Source organism: Odontesthes bonariensis, chromosome 3, assembly GCF_027942865.1.
Source record: "Odontesthes bonariensis isolate fOdoBon6 chromosome 3, fOdoBon6.hap1, whole genome shotgun sequence".
Classification (NCBI taxonomy): domain Eukaryota; kingdom Metazoa; phylum Chordata; class Actinopteri; order Atheriniformes; family Atherinopsidae; genus Odontesthes; species Odontesthes bonariensis.
Window position 1 is genome coordinate 29,542,086 of NC_134508.1, and position 24,355 is coordinate 29,566,440.

Sequence of the window (24,355 nt, forward strand, 5' to 3'; positions counted from 1 at the left end):
TATCAGGGGAATTTGGAGGCTGGATGAACACCTCAACTTATTATTTTATTATTTTTTTTAAGCCCATCTTAAGTATTTTTCTTGTAGGGGGCCCACTGTATCCAGTTGGGGAAAGCTACTTTAGTGGAGGACCGCTGTTGCCATCTTGATAGTTTGTGACTGGTCTGCAAAGATGTTCAGATGGGTCGCAAGTCTAAAAAGGAACATCCACGTGAATACCAGGACACAGGATTTCCCAGCAGAGCATTGCATTGTAACAAAATAAGCAGTGTTTACATTACCAGCCAGTGGTCATAATGTTATGGTTGATTGGTGTATTTCGTTTGTGAAGTTTCAGATTTTCCACAAGAGGGAGCGATTTGCAACAAGCCAATACAAAGATGAACTGACTTGTGCACACGCCTCACATCAGCTCTTGTGTTAGACTTGAGTGAATTCAGTAAATACCAAATCAGAATGGCTTTTTGTTATCTGTTGTCCTATTATACGGTTTAATGTGAGTAAATCCTAAATATTGTTTAGTTTATGATTAGGTCTTGGTTTGAAAAATTCTTGTCACAGATTGACATTAATCGTTGTTTTGTTCTTGTAGGGTTGTGTTAATATCCAGACTCCTAAATCACTGTTTCTCTATGCGGGCGGGGCAACAGGAGCAGATGCATTCAAGGCTGCTCGAACACTTATCGATCTTTCCACTCGTTAAGTGAATAAATCGACGTCCATCACATCAGCTATTAATATCCGATAAAATACACGATTCTCAATTATGCTCGATGAGCACGTTTTCTAGTTGCAATATGGTGCTTATTTATAACTTGAATATATATTGCTCTATATCTTTGAATATTATATATTCAAAGATTCCGATGTCATGTGCCCTACTTGAAGGCAGCATCCTCCTCGTTCTGGCTGAACGGCGTCACAGTCTCGATGTGTCATTTCAACGGATAAATTACCACCGCTCAAGCCTGTCCCGTCTCCCATGCCGTTCCCAAGCCAGGATAATGCTTGAGAGCGACCGCTAGCCTGCTGCTTTTGTGGGTTTACATAAATGAAAACTGCTGCTTCCCCCAAAACCCTCAAGCTCTATCCAAATTCAGGATGGAAGGAATTTTTCCGACGGGCAACATGTCCCCTCTGTCGCTGACTTTGGCGCTGCTCGCCGTCGTCCTCTGCACTTCTCCCGGTAAGATTACAGTTTAAGACCCAGGCCGCGCCGTTAGCTAACGGTTCAATGGTAGAACTCATCTACAATTTTGCTCCTCGTGACAGTCAGTTATCCCAGCCGTTAACCTCAAACCGTTAACATGTACTCCCCCAGTCCCCCTCAGCAGTCGACATGATCTCATGTTGCCCTCACGCGCTTGAACTCGATGTTAATTTTAGGGCCTGGATGATTAAAACCCACACTGCTCGTTCTAGTCTACAGTTTGTATCTATGAGTGGAGTCTTGTCTGAGCTAGTCCTACTGGTGTTGGTGGATTTTCTTTAACTAGCTGTGGTTTATTCACTGAAGCTTACCTATCATTTCCACGCGCCACACACAGTATGGCAGCTACTCGCTGGCAGGTTAAAGTACAATTAGTTTCCTGCAATAGTTTTTACCCAAACGATAAACAACATCCAGTTTATAGGAGGCGTGTGTTGTATGCAACAATGTTTTAGTTTGTACACTCAGTTAATTTAATTGTCACTTAAAACTAACCACACAGCCCTGTAATAAATCCCAGTTTCATTAAAACTAACTAATAGGTTCACTTGTTTTTGTTGTTGTTGTTGTTGCATCAACTTAAAGCTGCAGTCTGCAACTCTTTTTCAAGCATAATGCCTGGAACTGTCCGGGGATTCTGAAAGTAGTACATTAAATACCCCAATACAAAAAAAATGAGTTCTCTAGGTCCCCTATATGTCCCGCTAGGTCCCTCCAAAGCCAGCAGGTTTTTTTTACAAAATTGCAGACCGGACCGGTAAAAGGTAACCAATCAGGTTTACAAGCTGGGCTCTGCTGCCTGTCAATCACCGATTGTGCACGCGCGATACAAGGTAGGCTCGTCCCCACGCTTATTTATCTAGACTATTGAACTTCATTACGGGCTTGTCTACTTACTGTGTCTTCCATGATCGCAAATGACAGGTGAGTTGATGAATGAGGAGTCGTGTAAGCGCATCTGGCGTGCACGTCTACGTGCACGAGTTCTCATGTGTTTTGAAGGGGCGGGACAGGAAGTTGAATAACTTTTTATTTTTCGGTTAAAAAATAAGCATTTCTTGCATTTTGCGACTACGGAGGTCACCGTTTTCAACTTCAAGCGTTCTGATAGATCATGTAAACTCTTAAAATGCCAAAAAGTAGGACTTTACGTATGACAACAACAAATCCTGCAGACTGCAGCTTTAACTGAGTGTTGTTTTGGTCATCCAAGCTTCCCGAATTTATTTCATAGGTGGTGTTGACAACAACATGATAAATGTTCCTGCCAGTTTGGTGCATTAAACTGGATCTAGTCTTCATTTTTGGTAAGATTTGATGTAGCTTCTGTTAATGATCAAGTGAAAGGGGGTTTGGCAAAGAGCACACCGTGTGAAGCAGTGCCTTAAGTACAGGCTGTATCAAACAGGCTAATGTTGCTTGTTTGTTAAAGTTGAAGCTTTTATCAAAGTGCAGAATGTTTTATTGTCCATGCCAGCACTTAAAGGTCATCATCCAATTTTAGACTCCGCAAAGCAAGGAGCCAAGGCTGTGCAGGTCCTGACTGTTGGAGTTTCCATCCACAGCTCCCTGAGGATAAATATGTTGTTGCTTACAGCATATACCCAGGCTGTGTGATACTTTAGCTTGTGTGTTGGTTTGTGGCTTCAGAGGAAAACGTGCAGCCAACATACAAAGCAGTGTGGTTTTTAGCAGTCTCTGGGCTGTGATTTATCTTATAATCACGTGAGGTCTTTTAACATCAGTTAAGGGTTTAAGAAATTTTTGTGTTTTTTTTTTTTTTTTTTTTTTTAATTTTCTTTTTATTCGGTCAGTATTTAGAAATTCAAGCCCACAGAAAGTTCAGTTTTTTTTTTTTTTGATTGAATTAATTAAAGATTTTCTTCCAGAATGTCAAAAAATGAGCAAAAATGCATATTATTTGATCATCTTTGATCCTCAAATGCAATAACTTATCATAAAACATTATGATAAACTTTTATTCAGTTTTTGGACATCATGCAACACAAAATACACAGCTGTTAACATTTTTTTTTAGGACTCTTTGGAAATTGTAAGAGACATTATTTAAATTTTTGGGGGGCTGATTATTTTGGTGCTTCATCAACCATCAGTAAAAAATTCAATTGGATTGTAACAAACGATCATAAGTTGTGGTTGCAGAAGTCCTCTAAATCTCCTCAGTAATTTCTAGTGCTTCAGCTTTTTAACCTTCTGCCACGGGGAGTTGTTGAATAATGCATCATAGCTCTGGCTGGTCTGGAATATGAAAGATGTAAGAAACAAGAGTCAGCGTATATTTGAAAGACATTTTTTTTTCTTCCTGAAAGCAGAATAAAACTGAATTTGTAAGTGACGTGTCAAGACTTGTGCGACTGACAAAAACAACAAGTTTTATTTTTCCAGCTTTCTTCTACTTCTACCGATCTCTTGTATTTGTTTCTTTTAATCTTTATGCCTCAAACTTTGCATGGCTGTTGTTTTGCAGTCAGTGGGAACGAGGACTGTCTGTGGTATGTGGATAAAAACGGCACCTGGCACAACGGCTTCGACTGCCCTCTCATCACATTTTGCTGCGGGAACTGCCACCGGCGTTACTGCTGTCTGGACGCCTTCAAGATGATCACGGAGAGGGAGCAGAAACGCTGCATGCTCTTCCAGTTCAGGTAGGGACAAAAAAAGAAAAAAGCAACTTATTTATCAATTCACTCAACCTTTTGTGATCCAGTTGCATATTCTTCAAGCAGACTAGTCTTTGTAGTCTTTGTTTGTAAAATTCTCTTCTCAGAAAGATGAAATGTGTTTGTCAGAGCAAGGTCCTGCATAAAAAATACACGTTATGCTCAGAAATAAAGTGACATACTGTGTAGAATAGAAAATTGCATGTAGATGCTTATACACACTCCAGTGCCCACAGCTCAGTGGTTGCAGATGATTGAATTAGTCTAATATGTTCCCATTAATGGCTCTGTCATATCAGCTAACTGTACATCCACTGGTGTTTTATGCCAGAGTTCCATAAGAGAGACTGTAATAATGCTATAATAAGCAAGCTTGTACCTGAGGGGCTGCAACATGGCAGCTTTCCTCCACAACGCTGGAACTCATCCATCACTATCCAGCATAGAGCAGACATCCTGCAGCTCATTAAGCCCGGTGGGAGATCAGATCAGCGGGCGTCAGCGGCTGAGATGAAATGGAGGCTTTCTTTTGCTCCGCTGATATCAAGAGGTGATGGAATCTGGTTGAGACAGAGAAAATGAGGGTGCACTTCATTTAGTGGAATGTGATATAGGTGCACATTTGTGGGTGAAGCATTTGTCTGAATCAAAAGCTTCTCATCTCAGCCGTCTCTACGTTAATTCTCTGCGAAGTGAGTCGTAATTAGCCGGATGAAGGAGCAGGAACAGCATGAGGCGAGATGATCAAAGTGAGAAGGAGAATTCTTTTGTAAGTTAACCCATCTGCACTCCCATTGCTTCTCTTTGTAGCCCGACCACTCTGGCTGGCATTGCATCCTCCATCCTCCTGTTTGTCGCCATTATTACGACGATGGTCTGCTGCTTCTTTTGCTCCTGCTGTTACCTCTATCAGAGAAGGCAGCAGAGGGGCAGGACACTTTATGATGGTGAGACCTCTACACTTTAAGTCCAAGTTTGTTCATACTACTACAGAGTTTATGTTTGCAGTCATAGCCCGGTACTTTTTTGACCCATAGCCCAGCAGATTCCCATGGCCAGTTACCCAGTGGAGCCCATGTATGATGCTTATGGAAAACCACTTGGACCCACAGAGTATGCACATGCAGGATATCCTATGGCACCTCAGTATCATGGCATGCCCCCACAGTACCCACTGATGCACCCAGGACCTTACCCACCACACCCGATGGATCCTGCATACAGCCAGGGTAAGAACAGCAGAACATTTCTCCGAATGAAACGATGACCTCGACAGGGCTGACGTCAGGTAGAATCTGGGCCATGATACTATATACACATTTTGACTTTTACATATAAATCAGAACAAACAAAATCAAAAATGCCGAAAGGGAACATGATCAAATAAGAGGGAATACATGTGATGTCATCAGGCATGTGACCGTACTCGGGTTGCATGCACTAATACCCAGAGTGGCAGAAAGATAGCTGACTCAGTGGCTGCTGACCCTTTCACCGGCTTAAAAAAAAGTCTAAAGCTTCTTCACAAAGAAGTCGGGGTTTTCTTTTCACTGAACTCTAAAAAGGAAAGGGAAAAGAGCCTAATGGGTTCCTACTGTTCCAAGAGACGGCTTAAATGGGCCCAGAAACGTTGAGTACAGCAAACCATAGATATGTTAAGCTACTAAGGATCTGTCATTTCTCGTCTGTGTAAGAGCAATGTTTTCAATTTAATGAAAAAAAACGTCTTTGTTTATGCATTTAGCAGACGCTTTTATCTAAAGCGACTTACAATTTAAAAAAAAAATATATAAAACATTACAGCTAACATCAAAGCTAACAATAAGCTACATAGAAGAAAACCACAAGTCAGTGTAGGCACTGCTGGGCGACAATCCTGTGACGACCGGAGTGACCGAGTTGTGACATGAGCCTTTGCAAGAGCATTCAAGTAGATTGGAGCCGTTCCATTAAGGACTTTGTAGGCTAACATGAGTGACTTGAACTTGATGCGGGCGGCTAAGGGTAGCCAGTGGAGTTCATTGAACAGAGGGGTGACGTGTGCTCTTTTCGGCTGACCGAAGACCAGACACGCTGCCGCGTTCTGGACCATCTGTAGTGGTTCCACAGCACAGGCTGAGAGAGCAGTTAGGAGAGCGTTGCAGTAGTCAGGCCGGGAGATGACCATGGCCTACACCAGTAGCTGGGTGCCGTGTTGGGTTAGGTATGGCCTGATCTTTCTTATGTTTAGCAATGCAAAGCGGCATGATCGAGCAATGGAGGTAACATGATCTTTAAAGGTTAGTTGGTCTTTCTTGTGGATGAGGGTTAGATGTTAGCTAGCCGAGGCCCCCTTAGAGGAACAACAACGGGTATTTCAATTCTGCAAGGGACTTGACATTGAAAGTTTGCTCCAAATATGCCCAAATTAAGTTTAATAATGATGTTTTAATGGATGGTTGAATCATACTTCTTAATCATACCTGGTTCACAGGTCAAATGTCTTCCCAATGTTATAAACTAAAGGAGCACTGAGGAAAAAGCTTGTTGGACACCATGATAAAGTGTCCAGGAAACATTTGAACTGTCTCATGACTCGCAATAAAACATGGCCGGCACAGATGATTTTAGCTTGGGCACAGCTGACCCTGATGGTAGTTTGTGTAGCATCCTGTGCACGTCTGCAAAGGCCCAAAGAGTTAGCTTACATGGTGAACACAGCCTCAGTTCCTTGTGCTGCTGGCACCCACTGTTGTGGTGGGGGGGTGGGAGGTTTGGCTAGATGATGATTAGATCAATGATGATGATCAATTGTTCGCTTTGATGCTGTGGCTGATCAATGTGGTGCTCCTGGTCTGTTCTACAAGGGTTTCCCCTTTAAAAATGTACGTGCATTTTGGCCAGAAAACCATTACAGCACAAATGAATGCTTTTTTTTATTACAGGTGATGTCACTTTTGTTTTTGTCCTCTCATTTTCCAGCCCCGCCACCTTACTCTCCACCTCAGTATCCTGGTCACTGATGTGCTCATCTTCATGCACACACCGTGGGGAAACAACTGTGACCGAGAGAGAGGACTGTTTCAAAAGGAGAAGGCAGCAACGCTCTCTACCACCCATGCCGTCCCACACACACACACACACACACACTCAAATAAAAACTACACCTCGACTAGCAGTGGTTGTCCTGTGAAGGAGAACAGAAGGCACTTTAAGGCTTTTTTTAATTTATTTTTTTGGTTGTTGTTTATTTTCAGCTTTGTCCTACTTTCCTGCAGCACTAATGTAAATCAAACTGTCCTGCAGCCTGACTCTTGACGGCTCTGGGCGGGTTTCACAGGAGGCGTCACGTCATCCTTTAAGCGGAGAGGTATCTGCGTCTAGACGCTTCCACTCCCACGGCTACACTCGCCTCAATGACAGGGTGTTCTCTAAACACGGGGGCTCATTAGGGATCTGAAGGGACGTACAAAAACAATAATCAACTCTTATTTGCTGAAGGAAAGAATGCTTTACTTCCTCAAGTTTGTTCAAATGAAAGAAACTGATGACTGCCTGTGGCTTTATTCCGGCTAATCTCTGACGCTGAAATTCTGTAGCTATGGTCGTATGACGTCTTTATATTTGTGTTGATGTTTCTCTCGCATTGTGGTCGACGTTCAGGTGGAGGACAATTTGGAAATAAGCTTTGATTGTTTGGATCGACTTATTTTACGGAACTCCCAGTTTTGTGTAATCACAAAATCGTGATTTTGTGTACCCTCTTATTTGACCCTTTAGGTTTAACTTGGTCTCCCCTTTTTTTGGTAATAGACTGAGTTGCTTTTTGGTATTTAGGTATTTTTTTATGTACCATCTCGGCATCAGCATGTTACTCAGTGGGAGTCGTCTGTCCTCTGCTGCTTCTTTTCTCGTTTGAAATTAAACTAGAGTTACGTCTTCAGATCAGAGCCACACTGCCAGGTTGGAGGCCCACATGGAAACTCATGTTAAGTGATCATGTCTTGTAACATATCAAGTCAGGGGAGTTGCAGGTCTTGATTAAAACAAAACGCCCCGCCTTACAATAACTAACCGTGAAAAAGAAGAGATTAAATATTTAAATGCATATTTTGTAAATCTGTTTTTCAGTTTAATATTTTATGATATTGTAACATGTTTTAAAACCGTGTATCGTAACCTGAGATGTAATATGATGCTTTGACATCCTTCCATTTAATATTTATTGTCTCTGAGGTCACCTCTTACTGTGAACGGCTTCTTCTCACCGTGTGGACTAAGCTGCGAAGCCTCCTGCTGAACACTGCTGAAGGAGTGGTTTGACATTCTTGGAAATTCACTCGCTCTCGATCCGAAAGTTTGATGAGAGGATTGATGCTGCTCTCACATCTGTGTGGTACAGCGGAAGAAGCACTGAGATCTTTCACTCGTGCAGTAAAAGTATTTAAAACAAAAGTATTGGCAGAGGAAAGTAGATGGGGACAAATGTCAAGCTTATCGTAAAGAGTTGAAACCGTGAAAACACCAAGCCTGGCTCTGTTTTGAAGGTTAAAAAAAAAAAGGGAGGGGAGATACACCAGTAGTAGAGCCCGGAGCATCACAGTAGCCCCACTTTAGATTCTGACTCCAGGCCATTTACAACATGTCATGCTTTTTTTTCTTCTTTCCCAGTTTCTTTTCATCTCTAACCTCTACAATAAAGCCCTCCCTGCCCCCCATCGGTGTTCAAGTTAAGAGTTATTTTTGACGTTAGTTTCTGGGAAAGGTCAAATCTGTTTCCACAAGATTTAACCTCGGCCCGCTCTGATCCCCACCTCGATCTGATTAGTCGCTCTGATGCTTTCCTGTACCCAAACCAGTTGTTTAACATCTGTATTAACCCAACCGTCAGCTGGCTGCTTGACGGCGCAGTCTTCTCATCGAGACTCGAGTCGACAAGAAAGCACGTGGGTGGATTTCTCAAAATGTCAAACTATTCTATGAAATTTGAGCTCACAGATCTCGAGAGAGAGAGGTCATAAACTTCGATTTTAGGTTGAAATATTCATCAAATTGAACTCTCGTTTCACACGATGCTCGTGTTTAAAATCATTGGACAGAGACCGACTGCTCCATCTCACCTCACTGCAGTGCATCAGATGGAAACCACTGATTTATCTCTACGACGTAAGTTATTCCTTCCCACGGCGACTTCCATTTGTACAGATCTGTTGAGACTTTTTAAAGCACAAGGAGAACGCTGGGATTTACTTGGTACAATGCTTTCATATGTAATTAATATAATGTTTGCTCAATGATGTTTCTGTTCATTCGTGTTTCTAAACCAACTCCATGAGTGTGTTTTAATGAAACTGACATGAGGTGGGAAAGAGAAATGGCTTTTGTCTGTTGTCATATGGATGGTATGACGTTGTAATATAAAGTAAGTGGAAAGAAAATATTTCTAATAACATAAAATTTAACTTTGGAATGTAACATTTTATTGCCTGTTGTGTCTTTCTTTCTTAAAGGCTCGGTTTGTGCAACATGTTAGAAACCGGTTTGTGTTTAGTTCAGTTTGGCCACTAGATGTCCACATTAACCTCCCATCACAGTTCAGATGTGTGAAGTTATTTCATCAACCAGCGTCCAGCAGGATCTCAGGATACCTGAATATTAACTCTCCTAACACAGCGTTACACTCATCGTTACGTCATTCTGTAAAAACACACTAAATCAGTATATTCTACTCTTATTATTCCTCCATTAAATGTTTATTGTGTTTTGTATGTTCCTTAGTCTGATGATAAATATCGATTTTTGTTTATTTAATCGTAAATGGTAACATTGGCAGAAAATGTAACGTAAAAAGACTTCTCTACGTATGTTGGCTGGACCAGAATGTCTCATCGAACTTACTCGGCATAAAAATGAGCTGACATTTTTGTTTTTGTTCTCCTGTTTTACCTCAGAAACCAAAATCTGTGTTCAATCTATTTTCTTCGAACGTCAAATGGACATTTTTTAACATCTCCAAGATGATTTCAGCCAGTTGTTTTTAACTCTGTTTACATGAAGGTGGGGACACTTTAACATTTAGATGATAAACAAATGAAAGTCCCTTAAACTCTGAATGTAGATAATTCTATAAAGATCACGTGAAATGTTGAAACAACAAAATTTGGCTTTTAAAGCCCACTTTAAATGTGATGCTATCTAGACATTTCGATAATGTTCGGATATTGTTGAAAGCTGTAAAGCTTTAAGGTGTTTTCATCATCTGTGGAACTGAAAATCTATAATTCAAAGTAAAATTCATTGATTATCCAGATATGTTCCACAGTTAAACCCCATAAAAAGTCTCAGTTTGATTATTTTACGCGTCGTCTCTGCACTACTTTCATTTGAATGAATTGGTGCCTTGTGTTTAGGTGTTACACAGCATCCCAAACGTGTTTATATTTGTCCAAACTGTGTTGTAATAGATGTGGGCTGTTTTAAAATCAGCAGCGATGGACGGCAGTACTTCAGATTCTCTGCACAGCACTTTTGACTCTTTAAAGACTTTGTCATCGTTTATCTGTCACGCTGGTTATAAACTGAACTCTTTTTAAGATGAAGCAGTCGTTTCATCTTGTAAGTGTTCATGCCCCCAAAAAACTGAGAAAATCTCTTCGGAAAAAGTCTTGAATAAAACTTCGGCACAAACATTAGTGAACCATTAATAAACAGCAACTGGTCTCCTCTATAAACACAAACGATGTAATAGGAGGTCTGGGTGAGTCTGCTCTGTAAACTTCAGCCCTTCCCATTACCTTTAAAGGAGTGTGTACCCTGAACTAAATATGGACATGCACTTTACCAGGATTTCAAAGAATGTCCCAGCCTCACAGTCCGCTCCAATGATGCGAGCCTCTTGCTGTTCGTCTCTGGTACCCCTCACTGCAAGACTGTGAGTGGAGCCCGTCTGCACCGGGATCGATGCCTCTGGTGGCTTTTTGGTGAGAAGGACATAACAGGAGAGCAGAGCACAAGCTTTGGCACTTAGGAATACACAGCTTCTCTCCATATGAGGTATTTTTTATTCAAGATTAATTAATTAACCTTCTGGCATCATTGGCTCCACAGAAGAATCCAACCCAGTCATGTCCAGACGAAAGGTAAGGGGCCTGACCCGCACGGGTCGTCAGGTCAGCGAGGACCCTGACCTGGACAACCTGCTGTCCACCCTCTCCCCAGAGGAGATGGAGGAGCTGGATAAGGATTTGATGAATGTGCCAGACATCAACCCAGAGGATGGAAAGGTCATCATCCAAGGAGACAAGACAACCAGAAGTGACACCAAAGCGAGGCTCAGTCAGAGGGAGCCGTCGCTTGAGGTGAGTGAGGAAACACCCATGAAAGTTTTGTGGTGTTCTTAAAGTGTGTTTCCAAGACACATGACACTCCTGTGTTTATTTTTGAGCTCTTGAGGTCTTTAATGAATAACCTGAAGTTTGGAGACTTTAAATTCACGAATGTACGACTGATCGAGCACAGCATGACATGATATTCTTCCTCGCAGGGTGATCTAAGTGTAGCTGCTCTTTTCACGTAGCTTGAAGCAGCTCGACCTCCTCAATCCAGAGTCCATCAGTTCAAAAATAGCGGTCCCCAGAGTTGACTTCTGTGCCAGGAAAAACATTGTTTTCCCACTGAGGCTGACTTATATCCACACCTTAATCGAGACACTGCCTCTCAGAAGCACGCAAAGGGGATCTTCATGATTCCATGACAAGCTGTAATGTTTTTTAGTTTGAGAGTCAGGTTTCTGGCTATTTGTGTGTTTAAAAGAGAGGCACTCCAGTCGATGGAGCGGCGGCCCTGCGGAGCTTCTTAATCCTGGCCTGATGGAATTCCTTGGTTGATTGCCTCCACACTCACTGCCTTTTAAGGATACATCTGCCAGGCCCATGGCCTCGCACAGCAAAACAGATGGAGGCTCACAAATCAAACACTTAGCAAGCTACTCGCTGCAAATGTATCCTGGTAAAAAAAAAAAAGCGGTTCCTTGTCCTTTAGCGGACTGTAAACACACAAATGCCATATTGTGTCTAAAAGAGTGTGTTTATTGTGGATCAGGCATCACTCACACAGCACACATCAAGAAGCGTAAACATGAGAACAGCCTTTGCAGTGTTAAGCCAATAAATCTTTTCAGTAATGAGACTTAAAAGATGCCAAATGACAGCTTAGGTCTGTATCTGCCGTGATTTAATTTCCTTTTTGGTCTTGTCCCTTTCACATACTAATTTGAGTGGTTTGCTTTCTGTCACAACTCTGTGTTTCACTTGTGTTCATCCTCCTGCAGGATGAGCCGAAGAAAGAGAGCCGGAAGCAGGAATACCTGAGGAAGATGGGCCTCAGCCAGGAGGGGAATGATGACATGAATGTGGGAGTGAAGAGACAGCCTAGTGTCTCAAGAGAAAGAGATATCAAGGTGGAAGATAGAAACAGCAAAGGCGCAGGAGGTTTAAAGGAGGAGCGAAGTTGGCACTCAAGTAGAAACAAGAAACAGGAGGGCAGAGAAAGTGATGTGAAGGAGGAGAGCAACGGGAAAAAGAAATATGAGGACAATAGGTTAAGAGACAGAAGAGAAAGCAGAGAGAGCACAGGTGGTAAGACAAAAGATATGATCTCCAAGTTACAGGAAAAAAAGGATGACAGCAAAGAGCAGGAAAGGAAAGATGACTACAGGAAAAGAGATGACAGCAAAACCAAAGACATTATCTCAAAGCTGCGGGAGAAAAGTGATAGGGACGCAGGCAAGGAAAGGGAGAGGAAAGCCGAGAGCGTCAGGACACAAGGGCTTGTCTCTAAAATGGTTGAGAAGCAGAGCAAAGCCCCAGAAGGCCAGACTCCAGAGGGTAAAACGGAAGAGAAGAAGCCAAAAGCAGAAGACAAAAACAAACCCGACACCAAACTCCAGCGTCAACTATCTGAGAAGGGAGGGGTGCAGGTGAAATGTGACAAGACGGAAAACAGTACCGACAGGGACGAGCTGTTTAACCACAGTGACCACGTGAGAGAGAAACATGCACCGATCAGCACGGAAAAGAAAGCGGAGAACAGAAAGGAAAGAGAGGATTGCAAAGGAAATCTCATAAAAGCTGAGGAAACTCAGAAACTTGGCAATTGTGTGGGCAAAAACAGCCCAAGCAGCAAGGCGAAGCAGGAGGAGGAGGAGGATGAAGACGCGAGCATGTTTGATGATCTGATGCAGCAGGTTCGAGGCAACGACCCCTCCCTCGCCGAGCTCAATGTCAACAACTCGGAGGTCATCAAGACCAAAACACTCATTGAATTCGCAGGGGCTTTGCACAACAACACCCATATTAAGGCATTTGCTCTGGCCAACTGCCGTGCGGACGACCACGTGGCTTATGCCATCGCTGGCACGTTGCGCAGCAACAAGACCATCACCAGCATCAACCTTGACTCCAACCATCTCACTGGCAAGGGCATCTTGTCACTTATCCAGTCGCTGCAGCACAACTCCACTCTGACCGAGCTTCGCTTTCAGAACCAGCGCCACATCTGTGGAGGGAAGACCGAGATGGAGATGGTCAAGATCCTGAAAGAAAACACCACCCTGCTCAAGCTGGGCTACCACTTTGAGTTGGCAGGACCCAGGATGACCACGACAAACATACTGAGCCGCAACATGGACAGACAGAGACAGAGGCGCCTGCAGGAACAGAAGCAGGCGCAGGCCAACGGGGAGAAGAAGGGGACGCTGGCGGTGCCCAAGACCGGAGGTGGAGGGTCTCTGAGGAACTCACCCAAGTCCTCCCCCAAACCGTCCCCCATTCCTTCTCCTATGCCTTCACCTAAGCTTAATCCTAGAAAAGGAGCAGGGGGTCCGGCTCCACCACCCCCTCCACCTCCTCCTGGGGGTGGACCTCCACCTCCTCCACCCCCTATGCCGGATGGTGACCGCTCAGGCGGCAGCAGGAACTCAAGAGACCAACTGCTAGCCTCAATCCGAGGAAGTAATAAGAAACAACTGAAGAAGGTAGGTGCAGCAGAGAGTTATGGAAATGTTTGCTCAGTCAGACTGCATTCAGATATGCTCCCACTTTTATTCCCCACAGGTGCCGGTGCCAAAGTGGCTGCAGTAACGCCTCCTGGTGGAAAAGCAAAGTGGTCAAGATGCGCAGGCGAAGGGACATCTTACCGCAGGGTTTTTAGGAGATAATCTCAACATTCCCATGGCTGGTTGAAAAGCTGTGCAGCGGGGCGGATGGAGAAACACGAGATGGTTGAGCGACTCGTCCTCAGTATGAGTTCTCCCCTCAAACACTGGACCAAAAGGACTCTATGGAGAAAGAGTGATGCAGTGCTCTTTATAAACCGACTGCAGAGAGCGCTGAGTTGGTGGCCGTCTGTCTTCAGTTCATATTGACGCTTTTTGTTTTGCACTAAATAATATGAAGCCGATCATATAACATGTTGGCTTGTATATGCGTCTGACTGTGAGCATGGTGGGAGCTTGTGACATGCTTCGATTTAAATAACTCTATAAAACTCTCATTTACAAAAGTCTGTCATTCATGAAGTGAAGGTTAATTTGACCATTTATTTATTAGTGGAGGGGGAATCCACATCAAACCAGTCGGCTGTAAGTCTGTTCAGACTGGGTGAAAATATCAGGGAACATGGTGATCTGACTGAAGAAAACCTGGGTACTTCTTAAAAAAAAAGAAAGGTAACCTTTGAGTGTGTCACATTATCAAATCTTAAGACATCTCAGTCTTGGAAAGCAGCCCAGTGGAATCTCGGCACACGATGAAGGATTTTTAGTTTAGAAATAATTACATAATGCAGTTTATCAGGAAGATTAAACGGCTGTCATTCAGTATCTGAAGTTGTATTTTGTACAGAGCCATTCTAGCCTGGGTGTTTGATTATCTTACATAACTTTTATGTAATACAGCTACATGTCTTAACTTTACCAGGGGGATTTGGACAACCATTACGGGATTAGTTCAGTCCTCCTGTTGATCTCCTGTGTATTATTGCTGTTCTTTTAAGTGAACGCTATGCTGAGGGGAGCTTCGGTGTGATGAACAAAAACCACAGTGATATAAAGAAGGACACACATGTCTTGTTACACACACTGTCTGACAGAGCCTGTATGTTTTCAATAAAAGATCCTGGTATGTTTGCAAGTGTAATGTAATGCGTGGCTGATAGCATTTAGGTGATTGTGCTCAGCATTTGTACAATTACATATGAATGAAGTTTGATAAATCAACTCGTGTACCTCTCAGTATGTGGTGAGCCGATTTATGGTTTCCGTGAAATCACACAATGAAGTTCTTTAGATCGAGCTGTTGCAAGGAAAGCATAATAGTTACACAGCCATATTTAGACATGCACTCACAGCAAACAACCGATGTGCAGCATGGATAATATCCGCAGGTGAATCCTGACTTTTAAACTCTAAAATGAGCTTTTCTTGCAACTCCAGTGTGCAAAGTGGTGTCTTGCAGAATTGAACGTGGTTTCCACCTCCATTTTCTGAAGCAGGGCACCTCGACTAGTTTGCCCACCAACAAACTTCATAAATGTGATTTCTAAAATGAACAATGATTACATAAATTTTGGCTCGATTTCTTATGAAGGAGCAGGTCTAATTTAAATGATGTCCCTGAACCCTTTTCAAATGTCAGAACTTGTTTGAAAGGTACTTTATCGTAGAATCAGCTTTAGCTGGATGGAAACAGTTGGAGCAGCTTATTGTCTGCCCACCTGCTGAAATGGTAACCGTCATCTTTTGTGCTCAGAGAAGTAGAAGAAAGAAGCAGCAGAACAGTTTATCTCTCCAAACTCTGCCTCAGTCTTTGCATCCATGAAATGCCCGTATTTGGTCATTTCTCAGGGCTTGCTCTGTAATTCATTCCTTTCCCCTTTCTAATAATGGGCTGCATGCCAGCTGTCTGTCTCTGGGCTGTCGTTGCTCCCCTGACCAGCAGAGAAATTCTCTGGTGGACGAAAACCAAGGGCTTCCAGGAGACCACAGTCATCGTTGAAATGCAGAAAAGTACTCAGCTCACATTTATTATAAAATTTTGGAGTTCACCGCAGGTTTAATGTAGTCTTAACTCTATGTTAAAATTCTCTTTATATCAGGGCTGGATTAAGCTCAAAAGGTTCTTAAAATTCGTTCCACTCCTATAATATAGTCTGAGAACTATTTGCAAATTCATCTATGGCAACACATGAGCATTTTATTATACCATTTTACGTACTGTAAGAATATTTCTATGTACATTTTCACAGCTATAACCTGACCACAAACCGACTGCCACACAGCAAAACTGCAGCAAACTCAATTCTTACCTCAGTGTTTTTATGACGACGTTTCATTCAGGCATTTCTTCACCCATTCATAGTCATTTTGAATCTCATACAATGCGAACAAACTTCTTTCTAAATTAACACAGGCTATGAGGTGGGGAAACAACAAACGCCGAGAGCAGAAAAATGTCTTGACATAATCTCCCGCTGGTCATTTTGCCCCAAAACAAACACCACATGAAAAAGAGATAATGATAGAATCAAACAATAAGATATAAAACTGAATATTATAAAAACTTGGATTAGATCTCTCTTTTAACATCCAGCGTTTAAAAAAAATCAGTTTCCATGAATGAGCTTACCAATTTTTTTTTCTACTCACCCATCATGTTGTTTCATCCAAACACAACGATGTTTTTACTTCTGTAAACCAAAATGTTACACCAATCTCACTCTCTGCTCCATTGTAGACTTTATGGAATTTTCTTCAGAGTGTTATTGTTAATGCTACAATGGCATTATTGTGAGTTTGGTAGAGTTGCCCCTAAGTTACTCTTTTTTTTTTGCCTTTACAACTTATTCTCTTTTTGCTTCTTAAAACTGCTTACTAGCATAGTGACTACAACATCAATTATATCACTAGTTAACCGTAAAGTCCCATCCTCCTGCCACAGACCTTCTTCAATGGGATTTCTCAAACCAGAGAAAACAGATGTGCATGCATGGTGACTGTCGTGGCTTTCTAGATCCACTTGTTGGAAGTGAAACATCATTACTTACACTTGTGTATTCCCCAGTGGGATTTGTGAAAATATAAATTTTGGAAAAGGTCAGACAAATTTGACTGTTAAGATACTGGACCTCCATCCAACTGCATTGAAGTTTGTTAATGGATGAATCAACATTGGTAAACACAGAACAAAATTTAGATTGGACAATATGAATTCATTTTTTTTTTTTTATTGCACATTTTGTTAATTTACAAACGGTGAACAACATAGAACAAGAAGGTACATACAAGAAAAAAAAGCATAGCAATTAAAATTATTAAAATGAAATTAATAAATAAATAACGGGAAGGAGAAAAAAATAATAATAATATAAATGTGTATACTAATTCAGCTCTTCATTCCAGCCATCTACTTCAATGTCATTTTTTTCAAGGAAATTACAGAAAACCTTCCAGATTTTCCAAAACTTGTCAAGCTTATTTTTTGTGGTGTAGCTTATCTTTTCTAAAGCCAAGCAAAAAGACATCCCTGTTAGCCATTGTGAAGTGGTATAAGGTTTATCCCTTTTCCATGAACAGGCTATAGATTTTTTAGCTTCCAGAAAACAAATATTGAGTAAGGATTTTTCATTTTTGGAGGTCACAAAATTGTCCGGGTGAATGTTTAGCAAACATAACTTTGGTTTGAGAGGTACTTCTTTTTGAATGATTCGACTGGCCAGGTTCAACACTTTTTCCCAAAAAGAGAGTATCAGAGGGCATTCCCACATGCAATGGAATAAAGAACCTTTTTGAATTCACATTCTTGGATTTCAAATGATGGCCATATAGAAATGTTTTGTTGGGTCACACTGTAGCAAAGCAAACTGTCAATGAAAGCTTAAAAAATGAATGACGAGATCAGCTAAAGTAATACCACTGTATAAGTAGGCCCTCACACTTGAGTCGAGGGTTGTAAAAGTCCCGAAAATGTAGAAAACATCACATACTGTTTCAAATAATAGGCACAATGACAGAGTTTATAACTACGGATAATCACAGGGCATTACGTTTTAAAAGTCAGGGTTTGTTGATGAAACATCTTAAGCAAGGGTGTGATTCCACACCTTGGCTCGTTTGGAGGCGCTATTCCGTTTTAAAATTGGTTTATGATCCACCAAGAGACACGAAGAAGAAGGAGCAATTTACGTCACATGGTAGATAGGCGTTACGTCAGGGGGAACAGCGAAAGAACAAAATGGAGGAATATGCCAGAGAGCCGTGGTGAGTCTTAAAACTTGGGAAAAATATTACTTGTACGAATTGTTTCATTAAGTTTTGCCTTTGATTTAATTCAAGACAACTATTGTGTGTGATTATTTTTATGTTACATTTTGCGGCACATCTCGAAACACCTCAATTAACAGTGGCTAGTTAGCTGATGTTAGCTGAAATGCTAACGTTGCATTACAAATGTATAGGCGGTGTGTGCTAACAGTAGACCGTCCTGGCGAGTCACGTTTTTGGTGACCTTGTCGGCTTTCTCACCCACATGTCATTACGCTGAGATTACTGAGTACAGTACCCGGTTCTGTTCATAATGGAAGACGATCTACAATTAACACGAAGCGCTAACGTGCTCATTGTTACTTTCAGGGAGAAGTTGGATAACTTACGAAATTAAGATAATTTAGCCGTTAGCTCAATTAGCAACTTGTGTGGTATCTGTTTTGGCTGCCTGAAGATTTCACAACATATCGACGTGTACCCGGAGACAAATATACGAAAAATATGTTTGACAAACAAAACAAAACAAAATACATGTTGTCCGTTAGGATTTGACATATGTTTGCCATTTATGTTACGTTGTATTATCTTTGGTGTCATGTAATGTAACAGTTGAATCACGTGTATTTGTTATGGCCGAACACTGTGTAATATACAAATCTGGATATTCTTCCCAGGCCTATTTTTGGTTTAACTAACCTTTTTAACTAGGTAAAATAGTTTATTTGCCCTTATACCAACAGCGTTAGAAATGACGCAGCCTACGAGTAAGTGTGCTTTGTGTGCCGTAAAAATTTACTGAGTAGTTGTGTAAACGTGCGTTTAGAAATATTGATTAAAGTTAAACGTAAGTGCGATTGAAATGGGTTCAACATTTAAGTGACTATGTACTTCAATCACAAGACTTTCAAAGCCTTCATAACCTTTTATTAGAGCTTCCAGGAGCACATATATTTAATATTAGCTGTAATAAAACCTACATTGTCATTATACCTGTGCTCTTTGCCCAGACTTTCTGCTACTGATATTAATTCAAGATCACACCTTAATCTTTGGGCTAGAGGTTGCATACGTCAGAGAAGTTTTAGTCCAAAGTTGGATTCAATTTTCAGCATCTTCAATTGTGTCTATTCTTTAAATGTGGAATTTAACAACAATAATGTTGAAATTAGCTTTATGTTATTGCCACATTATCAATAATGAGAAGGTGCTTGTTCCTTGAAAATGATCCTTGGTATCTTGGCCATCGGTAATTACAGCCTGAGATCTCAGTTATCCAATTGGGTCTTGCAGCTACACGACAGCTTATGAATATAATGTGAGATTACGCTTTATTGAACGATTTATTCTACTTTTAGCCCCTGGAGGATTGTGGACGACTGTGGTGGAGCTTTCACAATGGGAGCTATCGGAGGAGGAATATTTCAGGCAGTGAAGGGCTTCAGAAATGCACCCTCAGTAAGTTCAGTCACGTGGGTCAACACTTATGCGACAATATCAAATGGTTATGACATCTTGATACAAATTGTACTATATACAACACAAAACTTATTTCACATCAGCAGAGAAAATTGGTTGTATTATGTTTTTATTTTTGTTTATTTAGTGTGGGATCATTGAGTAGTGAATAGGCTGTACTGATGTAGTGTTATTTATGTATTTATGCACAGGGTTTTACACATGTCCTGTTGTTCTCTCGCTCACACACACACACACACACACACACACACACACACACACACGTGGCAGAACTGACATGCAAGGTCTGACCTTGTAGGTCAACATCATGCTCAAGGACACACTGAGCTGATGCTGAATTTCCACTGATCTGTGCTTTTGTTACTCTCATTTTTAGGGAATGAGCCACAGAATGAGGGGTAGTCTGACTGCCATCAAGACCAGAGCCCCACAACTCGGAGGTAAGAGCAAATGCAGAAAACCTCACTGCCACTGTTTTGCTCCATTTTAAAGAATACTGACTCTAATCAGCTTGCAGCTTTTTGCTCATTACAATCAATCATCGTGGTGAAAAATACCGGTCATGGAGCTTTTCCTGTAGTACAGGCATTGGCTATGAAGGTGTTTTTAGCTTTTTCTTTCTACTGTTAAAGCATAATTTGAGCTGGAAGATATAGACATGAATCATTTTTTTATTTTATTTTGGAGAACATGGTGTCATCAGAGCCTGCTGTTGATGACTGTATACGCTTTTTTGCTACAGCCTAATTTTAATCAGTGTGTGTATTGCAGGTAGCTTCGCTGTGTGGGGAGGCCTCTTCTCCATGATTGACTGTGGTTTAGTAAAAGTGCGAGGGAAGGAAGATCCCTGGAATTCAATAACAAGTGGGGCCATGACAGGAGCTATCCTCGCTGCAAGAAGTGAGTATGCGTGGTAGAAGCTGCCGTGCACGTGCTTTGTTGGAAATCACGTGCATGCCTCATGCACAAACAGCAGATGTGCGTTACAGAATTCAGTTTAAAGCCAGTTCAATTGAAACTTCTATTCTGTTTTCCATATTTATAATTGTTAAACACTAATGTGGCCACAGCTGGCGTGTGAGTTTATGTCTTGAAACCTCGAGGTCAGCATCAGTTTGTCTTGTTCTTTTTAAAAGTGAAGTTGCGAGTGAGAAGCGGACTTGCAATCTTAAAGTAACTCCACCTTAGTGCATAGCTTGCCTTTTTTTTCCAAAATAAACATCATAGTCACTTAAAGTCTGAAACTATCAATAGGAAACCATGAACTTGTTAAAAAAAGAAAATTACTGTTGTCACAGATCAGTGTCCAAATCTTTTATTACAAAGGCTGAAATAAAAACGTAGCTGTGAGTAGTATTTTTTTAACTTTTAAGAAAGACTGAGCTGCTGGCTGCAGGGCACACAGCAGTACATACAACGTTAACAAATTTTCTGGCCACGTATTTAATTTTTCTTCGGTTTCATTTTGTTTCTCATACAACGCTGGGAAATCTCAGATTATCAGCATGAAGACTTCAGGGACTGATGTCGTTCTTAGCAACCATTGTGTACGTATGATGTGAATGTTGTGAACAGAGGGTGCCAAACCTGTCTGTGTGGATCTGTACCCTCACTGCATTAGTTTGATTCATTGCTGACATCCTTCTGTATGTAGCTGCCAAATTCACTGGAATGTCACGGTGGGAATCTCTAGACAGCTTTCGATTTAATTACTATTCACAGGGCTGCAATGCAATTAAAAAATGATTATTGATGCATCTCAGTGTATCTTTTTTTTTTTTTCTCTACTGTGTGACGACCTGGAACATTGATAACAAAGTATTTGTAACAATCTATAATTAATTTACTTAGAATATCTTTTATTAAGAAAACATTGAAAGAGATGTGGTCGGTTAAGTGGAAGGTTACATCTGCGATCTGAAAAAGAACCAACAGGAAGAGAAAAGCAGCCCTGCAGCTGCATACTTGTAATATATTAATACAGAATGTCAGTATATTCTGAAACACTAGCAAAAAAGAGAGAATTCTAACCAACTACCTTCTGTTATTTGCAAAAGTCAACGTAATCACTCATTCATGCTCTTGTTTGAAGCACATGAGATGCTATTTGTCAGTCATCTGTGATTAAATGTTAAGTTATGGTGACGTAGGCTTCATGTCAGAGCTATCCCATCTGCTCTCTTAAACAGATAGGAACATGTAACATGGTTTTTTGTGTTTCCATAATATTTTAGTTAAAGCCAAAGTGCTTCCATAAGTTAGCTTTTTTTACTGAGGCAACATATGGATGCTTATAGACTGTCGGCTTTTGCTTTGCATCATTACTTTATCAGTTCACATAGAGAAATATCTCCCCCCATGTACAGAACGTTGTGTACTGTTTAAGAAGAGCAATTGCAGATGTTTAACCAATAGTCATATCTCTTCACTCTAAGTCTGATGATGTAAAATATGGATACAAATGCTCTTTATTTGTGTGTGTTCCTCTGTAGATGGACCAGTAGCCATGTTTGGCTCTGCAGCTATGGGAGGTATTCTGCTAGCATTGATAGAGGGCGCTGGAATCCTGCTTACTAGGTTTGCCTCTTCACAGTTCCCAACTGGTGAGTGATACTTTAGGTACTAGTAGTTTGTATCATTGAAGTTGAATGTTATATCTGAAAATAAATCAAGTCTCTTTCCATTATACAAACTGAACCATAAAGTCCATCCGTTCAACTCTAACACCAATGAAACACTTTAACCTTAAATCAGGTATGCATTGTTACACCTGATCTCAGTTACAATTAATATTTTTTTCCCATTTGGATTTGAGCATACTTAGGCTTCTTGACATTGTAAATACCTCCCTAGCTGAAGGATGACTTCTGCTTTGGCAAAGAGAAAAGCAGTGGTTGTAGAGCAGATTTACTTTTGGTTGCCCAACATCTGACGTTTAGCATTAGTCACCTCGCTACCTGCTAGCATGCTTTGCACAAAAACAGCAAACAGGCAGTCATCTAATACAATGTTCTTCTACAAACCAAGGAAGAGGAAATCACACCTTGATCACCCTGTATTATCAGTTTTAAGACATTTATGATAAGGCAACATAAAGTAGACTTGAGCAACTAAAGGAATTGACAGCACAATTTGGGGTTAGATTTAAAAAGGTTTTTTTTTTTTTTTTTTTTTTTTTTTTTTTTTTTTTCCTTTTAAATAGGAAAACCAGACAGGAGGAAGACATTTGGGTTCACAAAGTAGAGCCATCTTGGAGGCTTTCTGTGGTGAATTACAAGCATTCAGAAAGTATTCCTAAGAAACCGGTCTCTTCAGTACCAATTATGTGACCCAGTTGCTAAGTAAATACTAATTATAGCTTACTTTATGCATTTGCATTAAATAAAAGAATAAAAAAAAATCTATGGTGCATTAATATGACTTTGAAAGTAAAAGACTATTTTTAAAAGAAAAATTATCACTTAGACCCTTATTTCTCCACCTTTGTTGAAACTCTAATGATGAGTTTTGGAGGTTATTTTTAACAATGATAAGAGAAACAACCTTTTTCTTGCTTCAGAACACTAACCACCCTGATGACATTCGTGTCGGTCCAGGTTTGAGATTCAGTCACGTTGAATCTCTTCTGAAATGTTCACTGAGGTTTTGACTGTTATGTGATTTTTCTAAACGGTGACAGTAACTCAATAGGCAGTCGTACGTTTGAGTTGGGTGCAGACCTGCACCACATACTTAGAATCAAAGTTCTGGTTCAGTATGCTGGCCGATTTGCCGTTTCAGACTCCTGTTTGGCTTTTATCTCATTCTGTTGTTTTTCTTTTTCTTTCTTCCTCCAGGGCCTCAGTTTGCTGAGGAACCTGCCCCTGCTTCCATGCCCAGCCCTCCCTTTGGAGACTACAGACAGTATCAGTGAGAGGACTCCCCTACTTCTTTATCCACTAGGCCTTTTTTGAATTCCTTGCTGAAGTTTGGACGAAAAAAATGGAGGTGCAGAATACCATCACATCACACAGTAGAAACTCTGCTCAACTTTATGGACTGTGTCAGAGAAGTGAAGGACAGAACTCATCTTCATTTTCCTCCTTTCAAGAGCCATGTACAGATCTGCCTTTAGCCATTCTCAGCCTTTTCATGTGCATCTCTTTCACCCAACACTGGTTCAGTTCAGACATGTGGTGAGAGTTGTTTGTCAGTTGTGGGCTTGTGGGGACGAGATGTGCTTTTGTTTTGTTCACATACAGTGTGAAAACACGTCACATGGAACATAGTGAATTATTATGTGAATATACAGTAAAGGCTTTCCGCTTGTATACACTTATGTTAGTCTTCATTTGCCATTGATATGTCACATGCTTGAGTTGGCCGGCATCATCTGGCTCTCCCTTTTTATTCTATTTTATTAGCAGTTATGAAGGCAAACCTCTATCGGACACGATGCCATTCCTGGAGGATTAGTTTGTTTTAAGGTGAATTATTTATTTTAGATTGTAAAGACTTATCAGATTGTGCTATTTTATGTGACGTTGACTTTTACATTCAGCACACAGCTGTGGAAGAGACTGCTAATGACAAAGGATGGCACAGGCAGTTCAAACCAATGTAAAAACATTTAAGCAAGGGATAGATGCATATTGTATAAAATCTGTATAACAGATTGTACTATGGTACAATAAAGACATAAGTTTTAAA

At 41.0% G+C, this 24,355-nt stretch overlaps 3 protein-coding genes across 3 annotated transcripts; all 3 read left to right on the forward strand.

Moving 5' to 3' along the window:
* Window positions 1–902: 902 nt before the first annotated feature.
* On the forward strand, window positions 903–9,345 carry shisa4 (shisa family member 4). The gene is made up of 5 exons (XM_075461496.1): window positions 903–1,186; window positions 3,699–3,876; window positions 4,702–4,838; window positions 4,929–5,120; window positions 6,853–9,345. Exons 1-5 carry the CDS (start codon window positions 1,102–1,104, stop codon window positions 6,891–6,893), a joined length of 633 nt encoding a protein of 210 aa, XP_075317611.1. The 5' UTR covers window positions 903–1,101; the 3' UTR covers window positions 6,894–9,345.
* Window positions 9,346–10,607: 1,262 nt separating this feature from the next.
* Window positions 10,608–15,105, forward strand: lmod1b (leiomodin 1b (smooth muscle)). Its single transcript, XM_075461495.1, has 4 exons — window positions 10,608–10,850; window positions 10,978–11,228; window positions 12,200–13,903; window positions 13,983–15,105. Exons 2-4 carry the CDS (start codon window positions 10,995–10,997, stop codon window positions 14,007–14,009), a joined length of 1,965 nt encoding a protein of 654 aa, XP_075317610.1. The 5' UTR covers window positions 10,608–10,850; window positions 10,978–10,994; the 3' UTR covers window positions 14,010–15,105.
* A 2,986-nt stretch (window positions 15,106–18,091) lies between these two features.
* On the forward strand, window positions 18,092–24,355 carry timm17a (translocase of inner mitochondrial membrane 17 homolog A (yeast)). The gene is made up of 6 exons (XM_075461497.1): window positions 18,092–18,184; window positions 19,546–19,645; window positions 20,043–20,106; window positions 20,438–20,566; window positions 22,159–22,269; window positions 23,503–24,355. Exons 1-6 carry the CDS (start codon window positions 18,159–18,161, stop codon window positions 23,577–23,579), a joined length of 507 nt encoding a protein of 168 aa, XP_075317612.1. The 5' UTR covers window positions 18,092–18,158; the 3' UTR covers window positions 23,580–24,355.